The sequence below is a fragment of the Balaenoptera acutorostrata genome, chromosome 18, assembly GCF_949987535.1.
Source record: "Balaenoptera acutorostrata chromosome 18, mBalAcu1.1, whole genome shotgun sequence".
Classification (NCBI taxonomy): Eukaryota; Metazoa; Chordata; class Mammalia; order Artiodactyla; family Balaenopteridae; genus Balaenoptera; species Balaenoptera acutorostrata.
Window position 1 is genome coordinate 39,471,599 of NC_080081.1, and position 20,325 is coordinate 39,491,923.

The 20,325-nt window shown below is 37.2% G+C and overlaps 2 protein-coding genes across 3 annotated transcripts in view; one reads left to right on the forward strand and one right to left on the reverse strand.

Moving 5' to 3' along the window:
* Positions 1–20,325, forward strand: part of PCDH9 (protocadherin 9) — a 979,957-nt gene that overhangs the window by 163,418 nt on the left and 796,214 nt on the right. The gene's annotated exons all lie outside the window — the stretch shown is intronic.
* Positions 4,490–20,325, reverse strand: part of LOC114238370 (TSSK6-activating co-chaperone protein-like) — a 44,489-nt gene continuing 28,653 nt past the window's right edge. The window contains exons 2-3 of the mRNA XM_057533221.1: positions 5,275–5,359; positions 4,490–4,506 (exon numbers count right to left, since the gene is read on the reverse strand). Coding sequence (XP_057389204.1) covers positions 4,490–4,506; positions 5,275–5,359 — 102 coding nt within the window. The remainder of the gene's footprint in view (positions 4,507–5,274; positions 5,360–20,325) is intronic.

Below are 20,325 nucleotides of genomic sequence, written 5' to 3' on the forward strand. Positions count from 1 at the left end.
ATGAAAAAATAAAATTATCTTTGACAGATATTTGGCAAAATTCAATTGGCCAATTTTAAACAATCTAACATACAAAACATTTGAGTATTCTCTATGACCATCACTTTCCATCGGATTTTGGAACCCTATACTACTTGATATATGAAGTTTCATCATAATATTATTGAAAATTTACTATAGTTGAGGATGCCAACAGGAACACCTCCTAGGACAATCTTCCAGACACATTCACCTCAATTTTATTCTGGGAGAGCCTTTCTCAAATTGTGATTTTCAGACTACTTGCATAAGAATGACATTGGATACTTTACAAAAATTGACATCCTTAGGCCCCACCCCAGATCTTTTGGGCATGTGTATCCATGAATCTGCAATTTTAACAAGCCCCTTGTGTGATTATTGGTTGCCTAAAGCCTGAAAATGACTGCTCTATGGCCTGAATTTCAGAGACTCAACTGAACATCTTTAAATGTGCCTGTGTAGAACCAAATCATTTTCTCCAAAAACACTTACAATTCATTTCTGCATGTGGTCAACAATTTTCTTTTGTTGGAAGGAAAAAATTGAACTAAAATTATTGGTCCCTAAGAATCATCTTGTATACTTCCAGCACTTAACAGATATTTCTAATGTAATACAAATCCTAAGATTTATTTTAAATTTTAGTATACATTTATTTATTATTGCATAACAGAACACTTTCTCTTTCATATAAATTTTGGAATATTTACCACAGCACCACCACTATTTTTTTGAAATATATTACATGAGAAATTCTCTCCCTGCCCCTTGGGTTCCAGCATGTAGAACCTTGCCCTCCCCTGTCAACAAGACAGAATTGATAACCTTAATATGGATACATGGATACATACAATAGGTCAGCAGTCACTCCTGATGAGAGATGAGGGATATCTCTCAATGGTCTGAAACAAGCCTTATGCAGAATTGTATAGCTTTTACTAGGAACCCAACTGCATTAATCATATTGTAACTGGTAATCATACTAAGATTTATGGGGTAACAGGGTATAGAACCATATGTTTTTTAAGCATTCTCGTACTATTGAATAGTTTGTCTTAATTTTTTCTTGATATAATTTTAATAAACTTGTGTTTTATTTCTGTAGGAAAATTTATTAAAAGTTTGCTTATTTACAAAACAGAAACAGATTTACAGACTTAGAGAACAAATTTACGGTTACCAAGAGGGAAGGGTGGGGGGAAGGGATAGATTGGGAGTCTGGGATTGACATATAAAAAAAAAAAAAATGTTTTATCAGTTTAAAAAACAAAAGTATTGATAAACAATGAGGTCCTACTGTATAGCACAGGGAACTATAGTCAATATCCAGTAATAAACCATAATGGAAAATAATATAAAAAAGAATATATATATATATATATATATATATATATATATATATATAATAAAACTGAATCACTTTACTGTGCATCAGAAACAAACACAACATTGTAAATCAGCTATACTTCAATAAAAAAAATTTTAAGAAAAGGTCATGATGACTGTAGATTTGATAGATACTGCCAAATTTCTTTCACCGTTGTATGAATTTAAATTCTTACTGAGGTTTTACCAAGACTAGAAATGACCAGCTTTAAATTTTTAAGATTTTGCCAATCTAAGAGTCAAACATTACATTACACAGTGATATCCACTGGCTTTTTATAATATTAGTGAGTCTAGCCTTTTATATTTCTTCTTTTGTTATTTGGAGGGTAGTAGTCATTCATTGTTCAAAAAATCACTGCCAGTGATTAGCCAGGAAACAGGGAAATGGGATTACTAATCTATCAATACTAAATGTGATCCTCCTATTGTTATTATTTAGCTCTTCCTGTTTTCTCCATTATGCCAAGGATTAGGGGGCTGGGCAGGGAGAGTTGCTTTTCCTTAAAGAGAAGACTCACTGAAGAGAAAGTGCCTTTTGTTGGGGAAGTGAGCAGGGATGAATATGTAAATCTGACTGTTCAGATTATTGCCTCAATTTGCTAGAAGGACATTTTGCCAAAATATATGCCAGACTACCTAGAGTTTAAGCTTGAGAAATGTGCAGACGACTGCCCCAGACCTACTGAATTAGAATCTCTGGAAAGTTGGGGCGTGGAATCTATATTTTAACATTGCCCATATGCAAACTATAATTTGAATACCAATATTTCGGGGGAAAAAATAAAGAGAACCAATTTATATTTAATTATTTGATTTTTACATTCAAGAGCTAGATTGAACAAATAATTAGAAATACTACAGACCACGATTTTCTTTTGTAAAATGGAGAACTATTAAGATGCATAATTTAAAGAAGAAATATACTTTAAGACTGAATATAATGCTTCTCAACGTCCGCTGCAAAATTTAATCAGCGGCAATTGCCCTGCTTAGATAAAATAGGAAAGGCTGAACATAAAACAGTTGTTTTGCTTGTTCTATGTAATCACTTCAAGCACAGCAGGTAGATTCCTGAAACAGTTGTGAGCCTGAAGAGGAAAAGTTTAAAAATAGTAAAGGCAGCTTTCATGAAAACCTAAGGTGTTACTTCTCACACTTAACAGTGAATGACTGTCCATATCTCTTTACATTCCACGTTTCTGATTTTAGAAACCTCATAATACCTGTTGACAGATTTAAATGAATTTTTTTTTTCTTTTCTTTTTTTGAAACTGTGAAGGTAAAATGAGCCTCTTTGTTCTTCACAGCAGTTATGCTTGGCAATACTTAACATTAGGGGGAGGTTAAGTCTTGTGATTGGTGCCTCTAAGCTTTTCTTTGTAGATACACAGAATCAAGGGGTAAATACTTCATAACTTAATCCGTAATAAGACAAAGTACTAATATGTGGCCATTAAAAGCCTCTACTTGGAAAACAGTTGTGTTTTATTTACAATACATATTTTTGTATTTATAAGGTATTCTATCTTCTTTAATCTTCAAGTAGTAGGTGGCAGGGCTGATAAAAATCAAGGACCCGCTGGTTACTCAGAACACTTGAAGACTCTGGATCACAGAAGGTCAAGAGATGGAGGGAAGCTTAATGATCTCTGGCAAAAGAGGTTCTTAGTCTTTTACTTCATGTAACATGGATGGATCATATTCACGTGCTCAACATGTTCTTCTGAATATACCCTACTCTTGACGGTCCCGGGATTTTTCAGAGAAGCAGAGCAATTAGCACCACAGATTCTTTATCAATTAATCTGCTTAAATCTGCTCCCATTAGTACTGTTTATTCTTAGCCTCCATAAGGGTAAAAAGGCAACAATTTAATTAGAAGGAATTTCCTCACAGTAAACACATGTAATGATTTCTTTTCCATAAAGAACTTTTGTCCTCTGCAGAAAGCAAATTCAGAATGAAAGGAGATGGTCTATTGCAGGGTGTGAAAAGCCCTAGCACACTATCAAGCTGCTCATTCTCTGCACAGACTGGGAAGTAAGGGAGCCTAAAGCAAGCTTGAAACTGGCCTGATCCTTCTCAGATCCTATTAATCCTACTACCCCATGATTTTGATTGAAATTGTTTTTTTTGTTTGTTTTTTGGTTAGTAGATAATTAATTATAAAATATTTGAATATAATTTTAGAAACAACTGCAAACTGGATAGTATTTCAAATTTATATTCTGTTAGGTTGTTATTTTCTCCACCACTGAACAGCAATGCAGAATATAAGGGTTGACCCTACATTCAACTCACTTCATTTTATTTGAGGTTTTGGAGAAATTGGGGAGATGGAGAAAGATACTAGTATCATATATGATGCTCTCTTCAAGTCATATCTCTTTTGAGAGAAAGGATATTTGCAGTTATTTAAGAAATTTATTAAAAAATGATTAGTAATAAAAAAGTTTCATGAAAATGTAAATTAAATACATTTTATTATATGCCTTAAAAAAGTGCGCATTAAATGTGAATCAAGTGGTTTTATTTAGCTTTTATTTTTACAGACACATTACTGTCAAAACATCCTCAACTTTAAAATGTTAAGAAACTTTACAAATTTAAGAGAGGAAGCTTTGTGTTGTTAAAAGATAAACTGGGTACTGTATATGGTTTCATTTTAGCTTAGGGGAGAAAGCCCATCAGGCTCTGAATATCAGCTGCCAATTTTGTAACCTTCTGACCATAGAGCTAATTTAAAAAGAAAAAAAGTCCTTTAAAATATCTTGTCAGGTTTTAGTTGGGACAAATAAATATTCCTGGAAGTACTGAAAAACCCCTTGGAAGCCAAGAGGAGTCCCCAGAAAGGATGCAAAGGATAATCTGCTCCCAAGTTCCAGAGTCACTCCCAAAGATAAACAAACAAAACAGTTTCCTGAGAGCTGGCAACAGTCAATAGGACCCCACCTGCAAATGGAGTGCAACCCACATTTCTGTGCAGCAATATATGGGGGGCCCCCAACCAACCCGAGCTCTCAGGACACAAAAACAAGACAAACAAAAAGACACTAGCTGTCCCTGGGTTGGAAAGAATCTACAACCAACGGGTACCTGAAAGCAAATTCACAAATCACAACTCAAAGATTGAATTCTTACAAATTTTTTTGCCTGCCAATCTGAATTTGGAAAGGAAGTGACAGCATGAAATTGTACCTTCGTCTCTCCACCAGGCACCACAGTAGAGATCGGGGAGAGCTGACTGGTAAGAATTCTCTCCTTTGCTGGCTTCTGCCACTTTTCCTAGGATCCCCTGTCTGTAGGCTCTGAAGTGAGTGGGGTGTCCCAGCAGGTCTCATCCTGGTCACCAGACACTGCAGAGGAGGAAAAATAATTTTCCCTCTACCCTTTATGGTGAGTGTTTGGCTGACAGCCCCTTTTCTCTAGGGCACCTAACAAAGGGATACATTTATCTAGGTTAAAAGTTCTCCACTGGGGCTTCCCTGGTGGTGCAGTGGTTGAGAATCCGCCTGCCAATGCAGGGGACACGGGTTCGAGCCCTGGTCTGGGAAGATCCCACATGCCGCAGAGCAGCTGGGCCCGTGAGCCACAATTGCTGAGCCTGCGCGTCTGGAGCCTGTGCTCCGCAACAAGAGAGGCCGCGATAGTGAGAGGCCCGCGCACCGCGATGAGGAGTGGCCCCCGCTTGCTGCAACTAGAGAAAGCCCTCGCACAGAAACGAAGACCCAACACAGCCATAAATAAATAAAATAAAAAAAAAAAAAAAAAAAAAAAAAGTTCTCCACTGAGGCCACTGTAATTCAAGACTATCGTTGGTAAAATTAACCTGATTGTTCAGCCTTACAACAAAATTTTACTCACCTGAAGCCCCACACTGGACCCTGTCCAGTTTCAGCCAGACCCAGTCTGATCCCAGACACAGACCAATTTCTAAGTCGGAGCCAGTCTGAAAAAAGAAATGCTCAAATAAAGTGTGAAAGCTCATAAAGCAAAAGTTGCAGAGTCAGGATGCAGAGGGACCTCCAGAGGCAGCAAGAAAGCAGGGAGCTCAAAGGGCTCCACAGACATCTATGTCAGGAACAAGGAAGTTGTAGTAGATAAAAGAAGGGGCTGGTTATCACAAGGTCATTTTCCTTTAGGGGATGGCAGGAGTCTATCAGGCATATTACCTCACTAGTGTTGATCTAATTGGGCGATTCCCGATTGACCGGTTTAAGATTCCATTTCTGGGAGAACTGACACTGTAGTAAAGTCTTGGTTTGGTGCTGTGGGGCTTAGCATAAGCGACTCCATTTTGGGTCTGTTGTCTTGTTCTTAACAGTGTGCAACTAAACTTTGTTTAGAGACCTTTCTGATTAAATAGGATGAAAGTTTTAAACTCAAAGATTTATTATTATTAGTTCAATTATTTGGAGATGACAGGAAAGTAAAGACATGAACATATTCTGATAGGATTAGTCCTTACTTCATATCTTCATATGTTGGGAAAATTTAAAATAGTTGCATTTCGTGTTTTTACATCTATAGTTGTTGATGAATTAAATGTGCCACTTCAGTAAATATTTGAAAGAAGGTTATTTTTCCTTTATTTCTCCTTTCAGTTTTTTGCTAGATGATTCTGAACTGTAAGCGGCATGCTGTTCAGAAATGAGTTTGAGGTTTGGGATCAAACACACTTGTTCTAATGCTGACTTTGCCACTTAAACTTGTAGAAACAGGGACAGGCTATTTAATTTTTCTGAATTCCAGTTTCCCTCTGTGTAAAATGAAGATAATAATATCCAACTTTTAAAGATATTTTGGTTAAATGAAAGAAATATATAACTCCTAATTTTCTAAACACAATAAATATTAGTTCTCTTTCCTCTTATACCTTGGTAAAGAGCTCATTTCAGACACCTTTCTATATTCAGCTGTTAGCATGATGCACCTTCCCTTTGGCATACAAAACTAAATTCTGTTGATAACTGCTTTTTGGAAAAATAAACTTTTAATGAATAAGCTTTATATAAAAATTGCATTTTAGCATATCTCTTACCTAACACCTGAGGGATTTTTTAAAAGAAAATTTAAATGAAGTAATATTTATTAAAGATATATTGATTTTATTAATACTATTTTTTTGTGACAGTGTTGTATATAATAAGAAAATAATTAGCCTTGTTGGGTACTTTGCTTGTTTACACTGCTTTCTTGGGTTATTCTACTGTAAAATACATGCATGCTGCTTATAAAGGTATTTGCCTAGTAACTATCAAAACCGATGCTCTGTTACCAGAACTGGTTCTAACCAAATGAAACTAGTAAAGAACTATGACTTTGAGTGATCTAAGGATGCCAGACCTTTATGGGAACTAACTGAAGACTTTTCTGACCAGAGGATTATTGCATTTAAATTGTGCAAAGACTTAATACATGCAATCCAATCCAGGAAGCTAGCTCTCTATCTTTAGTTAGCAACTAGCATGAAACTGCCACCCACCCCTGCCAACTCTCTCCCCACTCTCCACACCCCTGTGTGGGCCCAGAACTTAAAACCCTGGGTTTCTTTCCCTGAATCAGTCAGTGAACTACACAGCACACGTCTCCACTGCCAGGCATTCCCTTGTCTGGGATGTTAATACACTCAGACTTCTGTTTTTAATGTTGTTTTGTTTTTTAGCTGTAGTGATCTTTGTTTTATTCTTTAAAATTATTTTCCAAAAAAAAAAAAAAAAAAAGGTTAAAAAAAAATCACATGGCTACAGAGTGGGTACTTTGGGAAGTGAGATGATCTTTTACATTAGTAAAGGCTGTGCTTCCCTACTGGATAGCTATGAGCCACATGTAGCAACTGAGCACTTGAAATTTGTATAGTTCAGATTGAGATGTGCTCGAAGTGTAAAATACACAGTAATTCTGAAAACAGTACCCCCCCACACACACACATTGTAAAAATATTCTTAATAATATTTTATATTGATTGCATGTAGAAGTGATGATATTTTTGGATAAATTGGTTAAAATAAGTACATTATTAAAATTAATTTCACTTCTCTTTACTTTTAAAATATGACTAGTAAAATATTTAAACTTACATATGTGGCTTCCGTACTTCTATCGGAGAGTCCTGGTATAGATGTAACTTGCCAGTTGTGTTTCTCTGCTCATTAACAAAGGCATTGTCCCCCCACTATTAAATTGAAGGGCAGTATAAAGTAGGATTGCTAGAAATATGAATGAAAAGATTTTGTCTGGAAACTTTGGCTAAAAAGAAGGAAAAGGAAGAAGAAAAGCAGCAAATAATCCCGGCAGGCATGATGGTCCTAGGTGGTTTCCAAGCCTTAGCCATTTATTACCCTCAGGAACAGAGTTCAACAGCACTAATGGGTGACAATGCTACTGAGGATATAGATTCATGAATTTAATATGGATATGTTGTATTTGCTCTGAATATAATAGTGAATAGTGTAGGGGAGGAAAAAGTTTTCTCCATCCTCTTAGGGTCTCTGGCTAGATCTGAAAATTAACAGACAAAGACAGATTAACAGGAGAAAAGCACACAAAATTATTTAATGTAAGTCTGTGTGACACAGGAGACTTGGTGAGGAAAGGAAGACCCAAAGAAACAGACCTGAGTATTTTTATGCTAGGTTTGATGACCAGTGGGCAGTTGTAGAGAAATGTGATAGGTCAGCAGTATGAGGTAAGTGTAGTAGGTCAGGAGAATGAGGTAAGTGTAGTAAACTGGGGAAAATCTAGCAGCACCTGTTTGTTTGATTCTTCTCAATGTCCCTTTGTGCTCAGAGACAAGGATGTTCTTTTCCTCCAGGTATAGAGAGGGCACCTCTCACAGGAGGGTCTTATGACCTATTTCAGGGGAGCAGGGTGGAGGAAGGTCAGAGTGAAATTCCTCCTTCTACTCTTTTCTCAAATGCCTTTAGCTTAAATATTCAATACCCAAGGTGCCTTCTTTTGGGAGTAGCATATCCTAAACCTCACCAAAGGACATTGTAGTGCATATCCTTATAATCTGATTAGGGAAATGTTGTATGGCCTCAAACAAATTGCAGCAAAATTGGGCATGCTGAAATTGGTCACGTACGGAAAAAAATTACTAGGTGTGTACTAATGTCGAAAACTAAGACGTGGCTTATTTTATTTCATGTTAACCATATCTGTTATTCCTTCAGCAAGAAAATACTGATAAAATCCCTAGAATTTCAAAATAATATAACAAAAAAATGTTCTGTATGAAAGGCTTTACTTAAGACTTTTAAGTATTTATTCCAGCCATTTAAGTCATACTAAAAAAAAATAAATAAATAAGAAAAAGAAGAATTATTTTGCATGTCTGGTTTAAGTTGAAGTATACTTTCTCTTGAGGTCTTAAAACGGACCGACCCGAATTTATAATGATGGTTTTTAATGACTGCCAAGTATTCCACTGGATTGAAAGGCTAAACATGTACAAATATTTTCATTTCTATTTAAAAAATGCTGTGAGGAACAACCCTTAACCATCACATCAATTAAGAACACGTCTTATATCATTTTTTGAGGTTCACAACTAAAATTTTGTTTTAAAGTTGAATCATCTAAACCATACCATTTATGGTGGGGTATTTAGTGGAAATTTTATCTCTCACAAATTCCTAGCACGGATGCAACATGATGAAGCAGCTTCCCAAATCAATTCTATTGAACTCTGTTATATTGGAGTTGCAGTTCAGTTTATATCTGAAATGAGAATATAATCTTAGACAGCTGAATATAATTTGTGAAAGAATAATTATATCTTTAAGTGAAAGGTAACTACATGTTTTCAGGTGTTATTTCAAAATTAGACAAATAAAAAACTTTTTTTTTTTTTTTTTTTAATGAACTAAACCTTTAAAAAAGCTTAGTTGTGGAGAATGGGGTGGAGAGAACACTTGCTTGCTTTTCTTTTCATCTTATCTGTCACCATTTAGTGGGCTTGCAATAAAAGAATGATTAAATGCATGATTAACATCATGTAAGCATGCTTCATTCCAGTTTCCTGACAAGATACCAAATCCTCTGAGTTTTTTTTTTTTTTTTTTTAATTTATTTATTTAATTTATTTATTTATTTATTTTTGGCTGTGCTGGGTCTTCGGTTCGTGCGAGGGCTTTCTCTAGTTGCGGCAAGTGGGGGCCACTCTTCGTCGCGGTGCGCGGGCCTTTCACCATCGCGGCCCCTCCCGCTGCGGGGCACAGGCTCCAGACGCGCAGGCTCAGCAGCTGTGGCTCACGGGCCCAGCCGCTCCGTGGCATGTGGGATCTTCCCAGACCAGGGCTCGAACCCGTGTCTCCTGCATTAGCAGGCAGATTCTCAACCACTGCGCCACCAGGGAAGCCCTCCTCTGAGTTTTATGTGAGAAGTAATCCCAAGATCCAGTGTCAGCATAATTCCCCCAAGACAGCTTAAATATTTATCATTTTCTCTTAAATCAAGTAATCGCTTAGGTTCATTTGGATTCCATTTCTACAGATATACATCTATTTATCTATATATCTATGTATGTATGTATCTATCTATCTACCTGTATCTGTCTATTTACACAGGATTATATACATATACACAGACGTACAAACACACACATATATTTTTTTCCCTTTGAATCCCCTAATGGATTGTTGAAATGTGTGCCCTTTGTTTTCCTTCACAGTACTCTAATGAAATACATTTAAAAAGTGTGCAGGGTCGACAAATTATATCTTTTGGGAAAGTCTAAACCAGGAAAAAAAAATATGAGGAGGAGAGACGTTTATCATGATTACTAGAGTAGAGTCTCAGTAGGCTGGGGTTATTGTAAGTAAAATTGATTTTGCCCATGATTTGATTTTAATCTAGTTTAGTAGAATCATATTCTACAAGGAACAGATATTTAATTTAGTATATTATGATGAAAAGACTTCAGTTTAAAGAATTTTAATGCATTTGATGAGATAAAAGCACAATCTGATTATCAGATTTTTTAAAATAGTTATTCCTTGTTATTTTATTACCATTTAAATAATTTTCTCTGCTCATGATAATTGTACTAAATTAGAAAATATTTTAGGCTCTTGTACTGGTACTCTGGCTGACTGTCTCTGTAAAATGCAGCAATTTAGAAAAAAATAAATAGAATTTAAAATTTGCTGCACAGGTTTTTTGGTTTTGGAGTTTTGTTTTGCTTTTTTGATCTAGAGGTTTTCAGGGAAACCACTTGTCGTAGAATGAGTTGGAGCTGTCCAGTTATCAGCTACAGTTGTAAATAAGGGTCTATGGAAACCAATCTCTTGTAATTTTCCAGTCTACTGTTTTTCAGTATCAAGGAGTTAGAACTCTTGGCAATTTTGAAGACGCTGCTCAACAACGGTCTCTAGCACTTTAACAGTTGGAACCAGATGGGACTATTTTCTGAGGTTAACACCGAGGCCAGGAGAACTATCCAAGCAAAGGAAAGAGACAGAAGGGGAAATTCAGAGGGTGGAGTATCATATTTCTTTTTCTGTTGAATAATTTATGCCAAAATGTTCTCGCTCTGGCGCCATTTTTCCTATAGGCTCTTGATGCTGTATAAATACTATGGCAATTCATTATATTCCCTGTAGCTCTGCAAACTATTTGTAGTAAATTTTTGAGTCTTAATGAATACAAAGAGTATCCACATTTTTTTCATGTTGAGGCTGCTATTCTCTTTACTGTAAATAAATGATTAAAACCATCTTTTAGCTCTATACTATTAATTTGCTTTACAGATATTTTGTTATATAAAATTACAAAGTCAAATCAGAATGGCTCTGTGCATGCAGAATGCATTTTGTTGTTGCTTTTAAAGGCAAGAATTAACTAGTACTTGAGACCTAAAGGACTAATCAACTGTATGGTGTAGAACAGCCGTCCCCAATTTTTGGCACCAGGGACCAGGGTTGGCACCAGGGTTTCGGGGAAGACAGTTTTTCCACGGACCGGCGTGGAGGGTGGGGAATGGTTTCGGGATGATGCAAGAGCATTACATTTATTGTGCACTTTATTTCTATTATTATTACATTGTAATATATAATGAAATAATTATACAACTCACCATAATGCTGACAGGAGATGGAGCTCAGGCGGTAATGCAGCTGAGTAATGGCAAGCAGCTGTAAATACAGATGGAGCTTCGCTTGCTCTCCCACCGCTCACCTCCTGCTGTGCGGCCTGGTTCCTAACAGGCCACGGCCCAGTACCGGTTCGCGGCCCGGGGGTTGGGGACCCCTGGTGTAGAAGAAAGGATGTTGACCACCGTAAGACAGGAGGAGTTTTTTGCTTTGGAAAGCATCTTAAATCCTATGAATAGCAGGTTCATTTAGTAAGCTAGATGGAACCTTAATAATATATCTACCTGAATGCATTACTGTATGCATTAAAATTATACAAAGTAGGTAAAGCCCCTCCCCAAACTTAGCCTGGAGCTGGCCCTTAGAAATGGTGGCTGCTTTTGCTGATATTTATGCTTCCTGACCCCCTTGGGGTTAGAGCATCCCTTGTGAACAGTGCACAATGAGTTGTGGGTGGAAGTGAGGTTTATTTCTGCTGGGCCAGAGCATGTAATTGCTAATGGAGATTGTCCAGAACTCTGCCTTTCTGTCTACCATGGCAACCAGCAATGGTAACAGGTAGCAGTTGCTCCATCGACTAAGATCCCAAACAGAACAGAGCTGCTAGCTGACCTGTGGACTTGTAATATGAGTGAGAAATAAAGCTTTTTTTTGCTTTAAACCACTAAGCTTTGAGGGCTATTTACTGTAGCATACTCTAGCCCATCGTGATTTTATCATCTTAGTTATAGCATTTAATACCAACATTATTCCAGTTCTTTGAAACTACTTACCACTTAACAGCATATCTGACCTTGATTAGGAATCTTTAATGCATGCTTTCTAGATTATTTCTCATCCCTTTTAAAAGTAATGAAAATCTTATTGTTCTTAAACACATTAGGAGAAAAAAACTGAATCTACATCATTAATTTAATGAAGCTGAAGTATGGTTAGCTAATTTCTCCACAATTGTTTTAGGACACAATTTATTCGCAATACTTCTGGTTTCAGAATAATTTTATAATTCCCTTAGATTGTTGTATGAAATATGTCTATATACAATATTTCAAAAATTTTTTTTAAATGCAAGGTTTTTTTTAAGACTGGCATTCCAGATGTTGTTACAGGAAAACACAATTGTTCATAGTTCCTGATGATTATCTTTTTCTTCCTTTTCAACATATATATGCCTCTGCAATGTGAGTTAACAATATCCAATGTGCAGTAAGCAATCATACAGTAAAATGGCAGGAGATGTGCTTGCCTTTTATATTACCTAAGATGGTTAACATTGCGAAAGAAATCTTGCATTCTCTGCAGATTTCTCCCTTACCATCCTTGGGAACTGCAAGGAAGGCTTTTTTTTTTTGACAGATGAGTGTAGCATGCTTGTGCCCATTCTGATAAACACTGGAATTTTTCCTGCAATAATTTGAGTTATTTGGAGCGTAGGTCACAAGCTTCAATGTGTTGTGTTTTTCCGGTTTTTTAATCTATCTATCTAATCTCTCCAATTTCTTGTCTGTGTTTCACTGTCTGTTTGGGGCAAATAAGATTGATAGTGGTACCTTGGATTCCTGTCACTTGGGACCTGGTGAAACAGTGTGAGACACATTGCCCAAGCCGAAGCAAGGGAGCGCTCCTTTGGCCTCTGTCTTATCAGTAATCTTTGACTTCCACCAGCTGAACTGCTGGAGTGCTTCATTCCATCTCCTTCTCCTTCTCCAGATTCAAGAGTAATGAGAATTCCCCTGTCATTACCGCCTTCGAGTCCCACGCTGAGATTACATCAGTTCATTTAGCTGGAGCTTTTCAGGCACACATTGGCAGGAAATGATCTCCTTATTTTGGTTCCTTTGCTTTTGGATTCTGCCCAAAAGACATATTCAAGGAAGTGAATTCTGCCCTTACAAGGTCTGTTTCAGATAATTACCTGAAAATGTTAGAAAATGTAAGGCAGTAGCAGGTTGTTTCTCTTTATCTGTAAACCCACTAAGAACATGTCTATAATGCAGTTTAAAAAAAAAAAAAAGTGCGTTTTTTCTTGGGAGTTTGCGGAGAAGGAAGCAACATAAAGAGAAATGAGAAAGTTAAAAGATTTGCTTTTCAAATTGTTTCATTAGAAAGTTCCTAAAAGACAAAGGATTCTGAAATACCAAAAAAAAAGTAAATTGAAAAAAAGGTAGCATGTATTTTTAAACCAATCTTTCCTTCATCAGTCATGATGTCATTTCAAATACGTTTCTTGACAGTTTTCAAACCACAGCTTCTTTGCATATGAATATAGCAATTATTTTATACCTGTGCTAGGTGTGTATACAGAGATAAGATTAATGCATCCTTCCTGCTCTCACAGACTTTGCAGTTCAACTGGCATTAGTTTTTCCACTCATTTGACTGTCTCCATAACTGACCTGCAAGGTTTTTGTGGAGGCAGTCAAATGAGCAAAAAAATACTTTATTTGTTGATAACCGCTGCTACTGAAGGAAGTCCAGGGCCTGATATCAGGCACCTCTGGATTCCTTACCCTGGGGAAGTGGAGGCAGTGGGAAAGGTAAGGGGAAAATGTCACTTTGAAGGGGGAGGCTTAGCATTTTGTTTCTGTGTTTATTACTACTGAACAATACATCGAATCCTTTTCCATATTTCACTTGACATAATCTAACTTCACATGAGTACAAAAAAAAATTAAATTTCAAAAAGTCATTTGATTTGTCAGCTGTGCAAGATATAGCTTCATTTTGTTCTATAATGATAAGAACATTACTACTACTACTACTACTACTACTACTATTACTAAAATAAGGACAAGTCAGATCTTATTTGCCAAACTAGGTGCTCTTACTTCCTCCCCAAAGATTTTATTCAAGAGTGTCGTAGTTTAAATGATTTTAAAGGAAACCTTTACAGAGGAGACATCACAGAAGGTTCCTATATTCTGATCATGAGGAATTGTGGAAGGAAAATCCAGTCCACACCGTCTGGAGAATGATGCAAAGGTGGAAGGAATTGGTCTGTATTATTTTGATGCTCTACTTGATTTTAAGTCAGTGAATGTTGCTCTCAAAGTGACTCAGAGAAACTAATTTTGGGATAAAGGAGGAAATGGAAGCAAAAAGGCTGATTTAAATATCATCATGTTTCTATTATATGGTGATAATTGTCAGAATTGTGGTGCTGGCAGTGAGAATGGAAATGAAGGGATTGTTAACAGAGTCATTTCAAAACAAAACAAAAATAAAACCCAAGTCTTAAAGAGTGATTAAATAGGACAAACAGGTGAGAAAAAAGAATTGAAAGCATTTATTATTTGTGAAGTGACATAACAGGAGAGAAAAAAAACCCACAAAAAACCACCAGCAACTAAAAAACAAAATAGGTGTTCGTGATTGTAAAGGTCCTGGATGTGACTGAGCTCTTCACTTCTACTGTGAGAGCCTGGGGAAATTATCTAACTTTTCAGAACTTTTTTTTCTTCTTGGATACGTCGGGTGATTGTAAAAACTGTATGGACTAAAGCAAGGGAAATCCCCAGCATCTCTGGTCTCCTTTGCTCATCTGGAGTGCCAAGCAGAGCTCAGGCACTTTGTGTACCTGACCTCCTGAAATTCTTCCAGCAAAATGTTGAGGAAATTTGCCTCTCATTATGATTTAGAATAGTGGAGGTCAAGTGCCCTGAGCAACTTGCCCTGTGTGAGTCCATTCAGGCAGCTGTAACAAAATACCACAGACTGGGTGGCCTAGAAACAGAAGACATTTATTGCTCACAGTTCTAGAGCCTGGAAGTCCAAGAACAGAGTGCAGCATGGTTGGGTGACTGCCCTCTTCCAGGTCACAGACTTATCATCATATTTTCACATGGGGGAAAAGGGTTGGGGCCATTTGTGGGTCTCTTTTATGAGATCACTAATCTCATTTATGAGGGCTTCACCCTCATGACCTCATCACCTCCCAAAGACCCCGTCTCCTAATACCATCACCTTTGGGGATTAACATTTCAACATGATTTTCAGGGGTTACAAACATTCAGACTACGGCATGCCTAAGTCACACAGATAGTGAGTTGCACAATTAGAATATCCAGGTGTTTCTGAATTCAGAGCCACACCCCCTATTACATAGCTGGCATTCAATAAATGGCATTTCTCCTCTTTGCAAACAATACTTTTTACACTTTTTGAACATATGGTAAAAGTGGTGGGCCCTCATCCCAGAATAAACAAAGAACATACATAAGAACATACGCAGATAAACCCAAAATGTTGGTGTTATGGACGTCCATGAAGCAGTAAAGACCTCTGAGAAGCTGATAGCTTCAAAGTTAATTTCTATAAAGCTGAAAAATAGGTTAGTTAGAAAAACCAGTGCAACACTAGAAATAAATGTATTTCTTCATTCAAAACGGTTTCTTCTATTAAGGTTTGTGTGTTACTGTTTGATGAGGCAAATGTTGAGTAGGTTTATTTTTTATTTTTTTAAATTTTATTTTATTTTATTTATTTATGGCTGTGTTGGGTCTTCATTTCTGTGCGAGCGCTTTCTCTAGTTGCGGCAAGCGGGGGCCACTCTTCATTGCGGTGCGCGGGCCTCTCACTATCGCGGCCTCTCTCCCTGCGGAGCACAGGCTCCAGACGCGCAGGCTCAGTAACTGTGGCTCACGAGCCCAGCTGCTCTGCGGCATGTGGGATCCTCCCAGACCAGGACTCGAATCCGTGCCCCCTGCACTGTCAGGCAGACTCTCAACCACTGTGCCACCAGGGAAGCCCTGAGTAGGTTTATTATTGTCTTGAAAGCACATTTCGGTCCCCATGAGCCTGGACCCTCTTCCCAAGGAAGCCCCATGCCTACACTTTTTCCTGTCACTCAGCTCCCACCCAGATGTCACAGGCCCTCCTTGACTGACTACTTTGTCTACAACCACCCTCCATGACATGTTGCATTCCACACCCGCACTATTTTTCTTTATTACACTTATAATTACTTGACAGTATGTTACAGTTTTATTTTTAATTTTTTTTTCTATTTACCCATTGGAATATAAGATTCATGAGGTTCTGAACTTTGTTTTGCACAGAGAAACTGTGTGCTAGCACACAGTAGGCAGTAAATATCTATTGAGTATATGAATGGAAGACTTTCTAGGTAGCAGACAGTTACACGTGGGCAACAGTGCAAACATTCTTGCTGTTTCAGAATAACGAAGGAGGACAGAACAGGAAGGGGAGGGCAGAGCTGAGTCTGAACTTTTGGTTCAGGGTGCTGGAGCGACCCTGGGAGAGCTCAGCCCCTCCTGGAGAAGAGCTGTGAACAGAGAGGAAGAAGAGAACAGCGTGCAGTCAGGTGCACATGGAATGCCCTCACTTCTGCTGTGGTTACCTACTAAAATGCCCCTTAGACACGCTTCACTCAATGCATGTTGAAAGATGCCTCCTTTAAAAAACTAAACCTAAAAACAAATAGAGAACATGTGCTGACAATTACTAAGTGAGCTGCCGTATATTTTCAGGTTAGCTGTATCCAGTTAGCTTCAGGATGCGGGCTTCTGTGTGCAGGTAAGCCTTCATCTCTAAGCTAAAAGCTCTTTCAAAAGTGTGCTAATGTATAGAAAACTACTAATACAATTATCTGTTACTCTGTGAGGATCACAGGTGAACCAGTTACACAGTGTTACTATTTGACATGGATCATAGGCATGCTTTTATTGCTATTTAAGATTATGCACATACTTCAAAGCATAAAAATCTGCTCTCATTTATAGTAATATTTCTGTTGTGGGATGAAAAGTATGTGTAGTTAAAAGTTCAATCACAGCTCCTGGTTTATTGGTAGCAGTGTCCTAGATAGACCGTGGCCCTGACAAGTGCAATGCAGTGAAAAATGAGGATCATGCTGAGTGCAATGGAAACTTAAAATGAGATTGGGTTTAAAGTCACGGCTAGGACTTGCACACTTGGCACTGGAGAACATGGGGTCACTATAGTAAGATAAAGAATGTTCAATCATATCCTTCGGGGAAGCTAAGATACTGGTTTTGTGGCTCTTGTTTAAATTCCAAGTTTCTCTTGGATGATGTATATGGTCATATGTGACTGTGTGTATACATACTTAAACACACAAACACACAGATATATGTGTATATTTTTATTGACATACTGAGAGGGATAAAATATTGTGAAGTCATTAAAAAATCCCTTTTCCAATAATATGTTATTCTTTTACAATATTTTGATGTAAAGAAAAAATACATACTGTATTGTATAATATAATGTAAAATATAAGGATTTAGAAATGATGTTTCCTTATGATTTTAAAAGCTATCATTAAGCATGCTACTATTTAAATCAGATAAAAATTGGGACTATGTAACTAAAATTCAGTTACATGATTTTTATTTACACATTCATAATTACAGAGTTTCAGAGAATAATACTGAGTCAGAAAAAAAACTCCATAAAATTTTGAGTAAGACAAGGGGAAGGAAAAAAGAACACATTTTATTCATGAGCTTATTATCTGCCAGGTATAGTGATTGACCTTTTTGGGGTGGTAATAGTATTATCACCCTGAGCTCAGACCTAATATAAAAGCTAAGAGCTAATATAAAAGAGCTCAGAGCTAATATAAAAGTTAAGTATCAACTTTATTTTTAGAAGAAAAGAAACAAAATTTCTGAGTCATTTAGTAATTTGGCCATGGTTAAATTGGTAGTTGTTGGTAGAACCAGGGTTTAGATTCAGATCTTTCTGATTTCAAAGTCCACATTTATTATTTCTGGGTTTACCCAATTTTCTTTTTTTCCCCTCTTTCCACAAAAGTAATGTTATCTTGTTTGTTTGTTTTTTCTGTTTTTCACATCATTTAGGAAAGGGCACCAAGAATAAGCCTGATTTAGGGCTGGAATGCATGAAAATTGTTCAAACACAGCAAATACATTTAATGAGTCTAGATTAAATACATTTCTGCTTTTGATGGCCAACTATGGTGCTGATGACCTATGACCTGTAATATGCACATTTTGATTATTTCCAAGTGTTGTCATGCTGAGAATTTCCTATCCTCCCAGCCATTTCCCTAGACCTATTGCCAGTGAATTAAAAAACTGGTTTAAATCTAATAAAGAGAAGTTAATTTAAAAACTACTGTGCTTGCATTTAGATTTCTGTCATACACTTACTCATCTATTCAATAAACAAATAGTGAATACTGACCTGAGTAGACACTGCACCGATCTTGCCCTGATCCTTATGGAACCTAAAGACTTCTACAAGGGTTGGGAACACAGTTTTGCAGACAGGTAATATAAAAAAAGGGAAATAGGTGCATGGGGTCCATCTACTGTTACCCAAAAGCAACTGGCACATGTAAGAGAGTATAGCTGCTCCTCAATGTTCACCAATTGTTGTCATGTAGTGATGTAACTCAGTGTTGCCTGAAGTAGAATTTTTCACGAGAACAAAAAAATTCCAGATTTTTATATGAAATTAGTCATTTTTAAATATTGGCACAGTTTTTGTTGTTTAACTATGTGCAGAACAAATACATTCCTCCTAGAGCCCAACACTTTGAAATACACCATCTATAGAGATTATATTGGATAATATGTTTTCCACCACTACATAGTGAGTTCCTAGAGGACTGGGACCATCTTAGAAGCCAATATGGGTTAATAATTGTTTTCTTAATAATGTAGAGATACTTATTAATTAGGAAGCGATTGGTGATATTTAATGAGCTGAAAGTAAGCCTCTGACCAAGACGGAGAGAAGGTATCTATGAGCACCTACTATATCATGAGTATCTTGAGTTGGTAATACCATTTAATGATCCAAATCAATGTTGTGTCAGTATTACCCATTTTATAAATGAAGAAGATAGCATAATTAAATAAGTTACATGAAGTTGCATCCTCCAATAAATACATGTTCAAAATAACTGGAATCTTGTATCCAACATACTTGACTTTAAATTCTAGTGGTTTCAAATTATATTCTCATAAAACCTTGTACAATACATTTGATCTTGCTGATCCTTAATTTTCTGATATATACAGGTAACATAATAATAAAAACTTAGAGGGCTTCTGTGACATTTATTTGAGATAATATATATTATGTTCTTTGAAGAGTGTGTGGCATTTAGTTGGTTTCCAATAAGTGGTAGATAACATCATAGCTACTGTTTTGTGCTTAAAGCCTGTGTTCTGTCTGCTATACTGATCTTGGGTGGCCTTGACCTGCAGTGGCTTGAAGCAGGATTTCAGTTACTGGCCAAAGATTAAGGTCAGGCCCCGGCAGTGAGAGCACTGAATCCTAGCCACTAGACCACAAGGGACCAGTGGCCAGTGACAAGGCCCTGGCCCACCAGCTGTGCAGAAATGAATTTCCACATAGAGATGGAAAGTAGTGAAACAAGCAAAGTGTTTATTAGGAGGAAAAACGGTACGTGTAAATAGACACACGGGCGGGCTCAGACAGGGAGTTGCACCCTCATGGTAGTTTGAATCACTTTTATGGGGCATTTCTTTCGGGTTTCCTTTGGCCAATCATCTTTCTTTGCCTGGTTCTGAGTCCGTATTTGGTTTATCTCAGGGTCCTCCCATGTGTGTGTGCGCATCTCTTAGCCAAGATGGATTCTAACTAAGAGGGCTATTGGTAGGTTGACATCACTTACTATGAGGTGATGCCCCCTCCCTTTTTGACCTTCAAGGAGCCTTTCTGCACATGTGTAGTCGGGAAGGTCTCCTTGACTTCGAGAATGAGGAATATGTGGTCTTTTATCTCTTATCTGGGCAGGGCACAGCTCCTCTCTCACTCCTGCTATTTTGGAGTATCTGTCCAC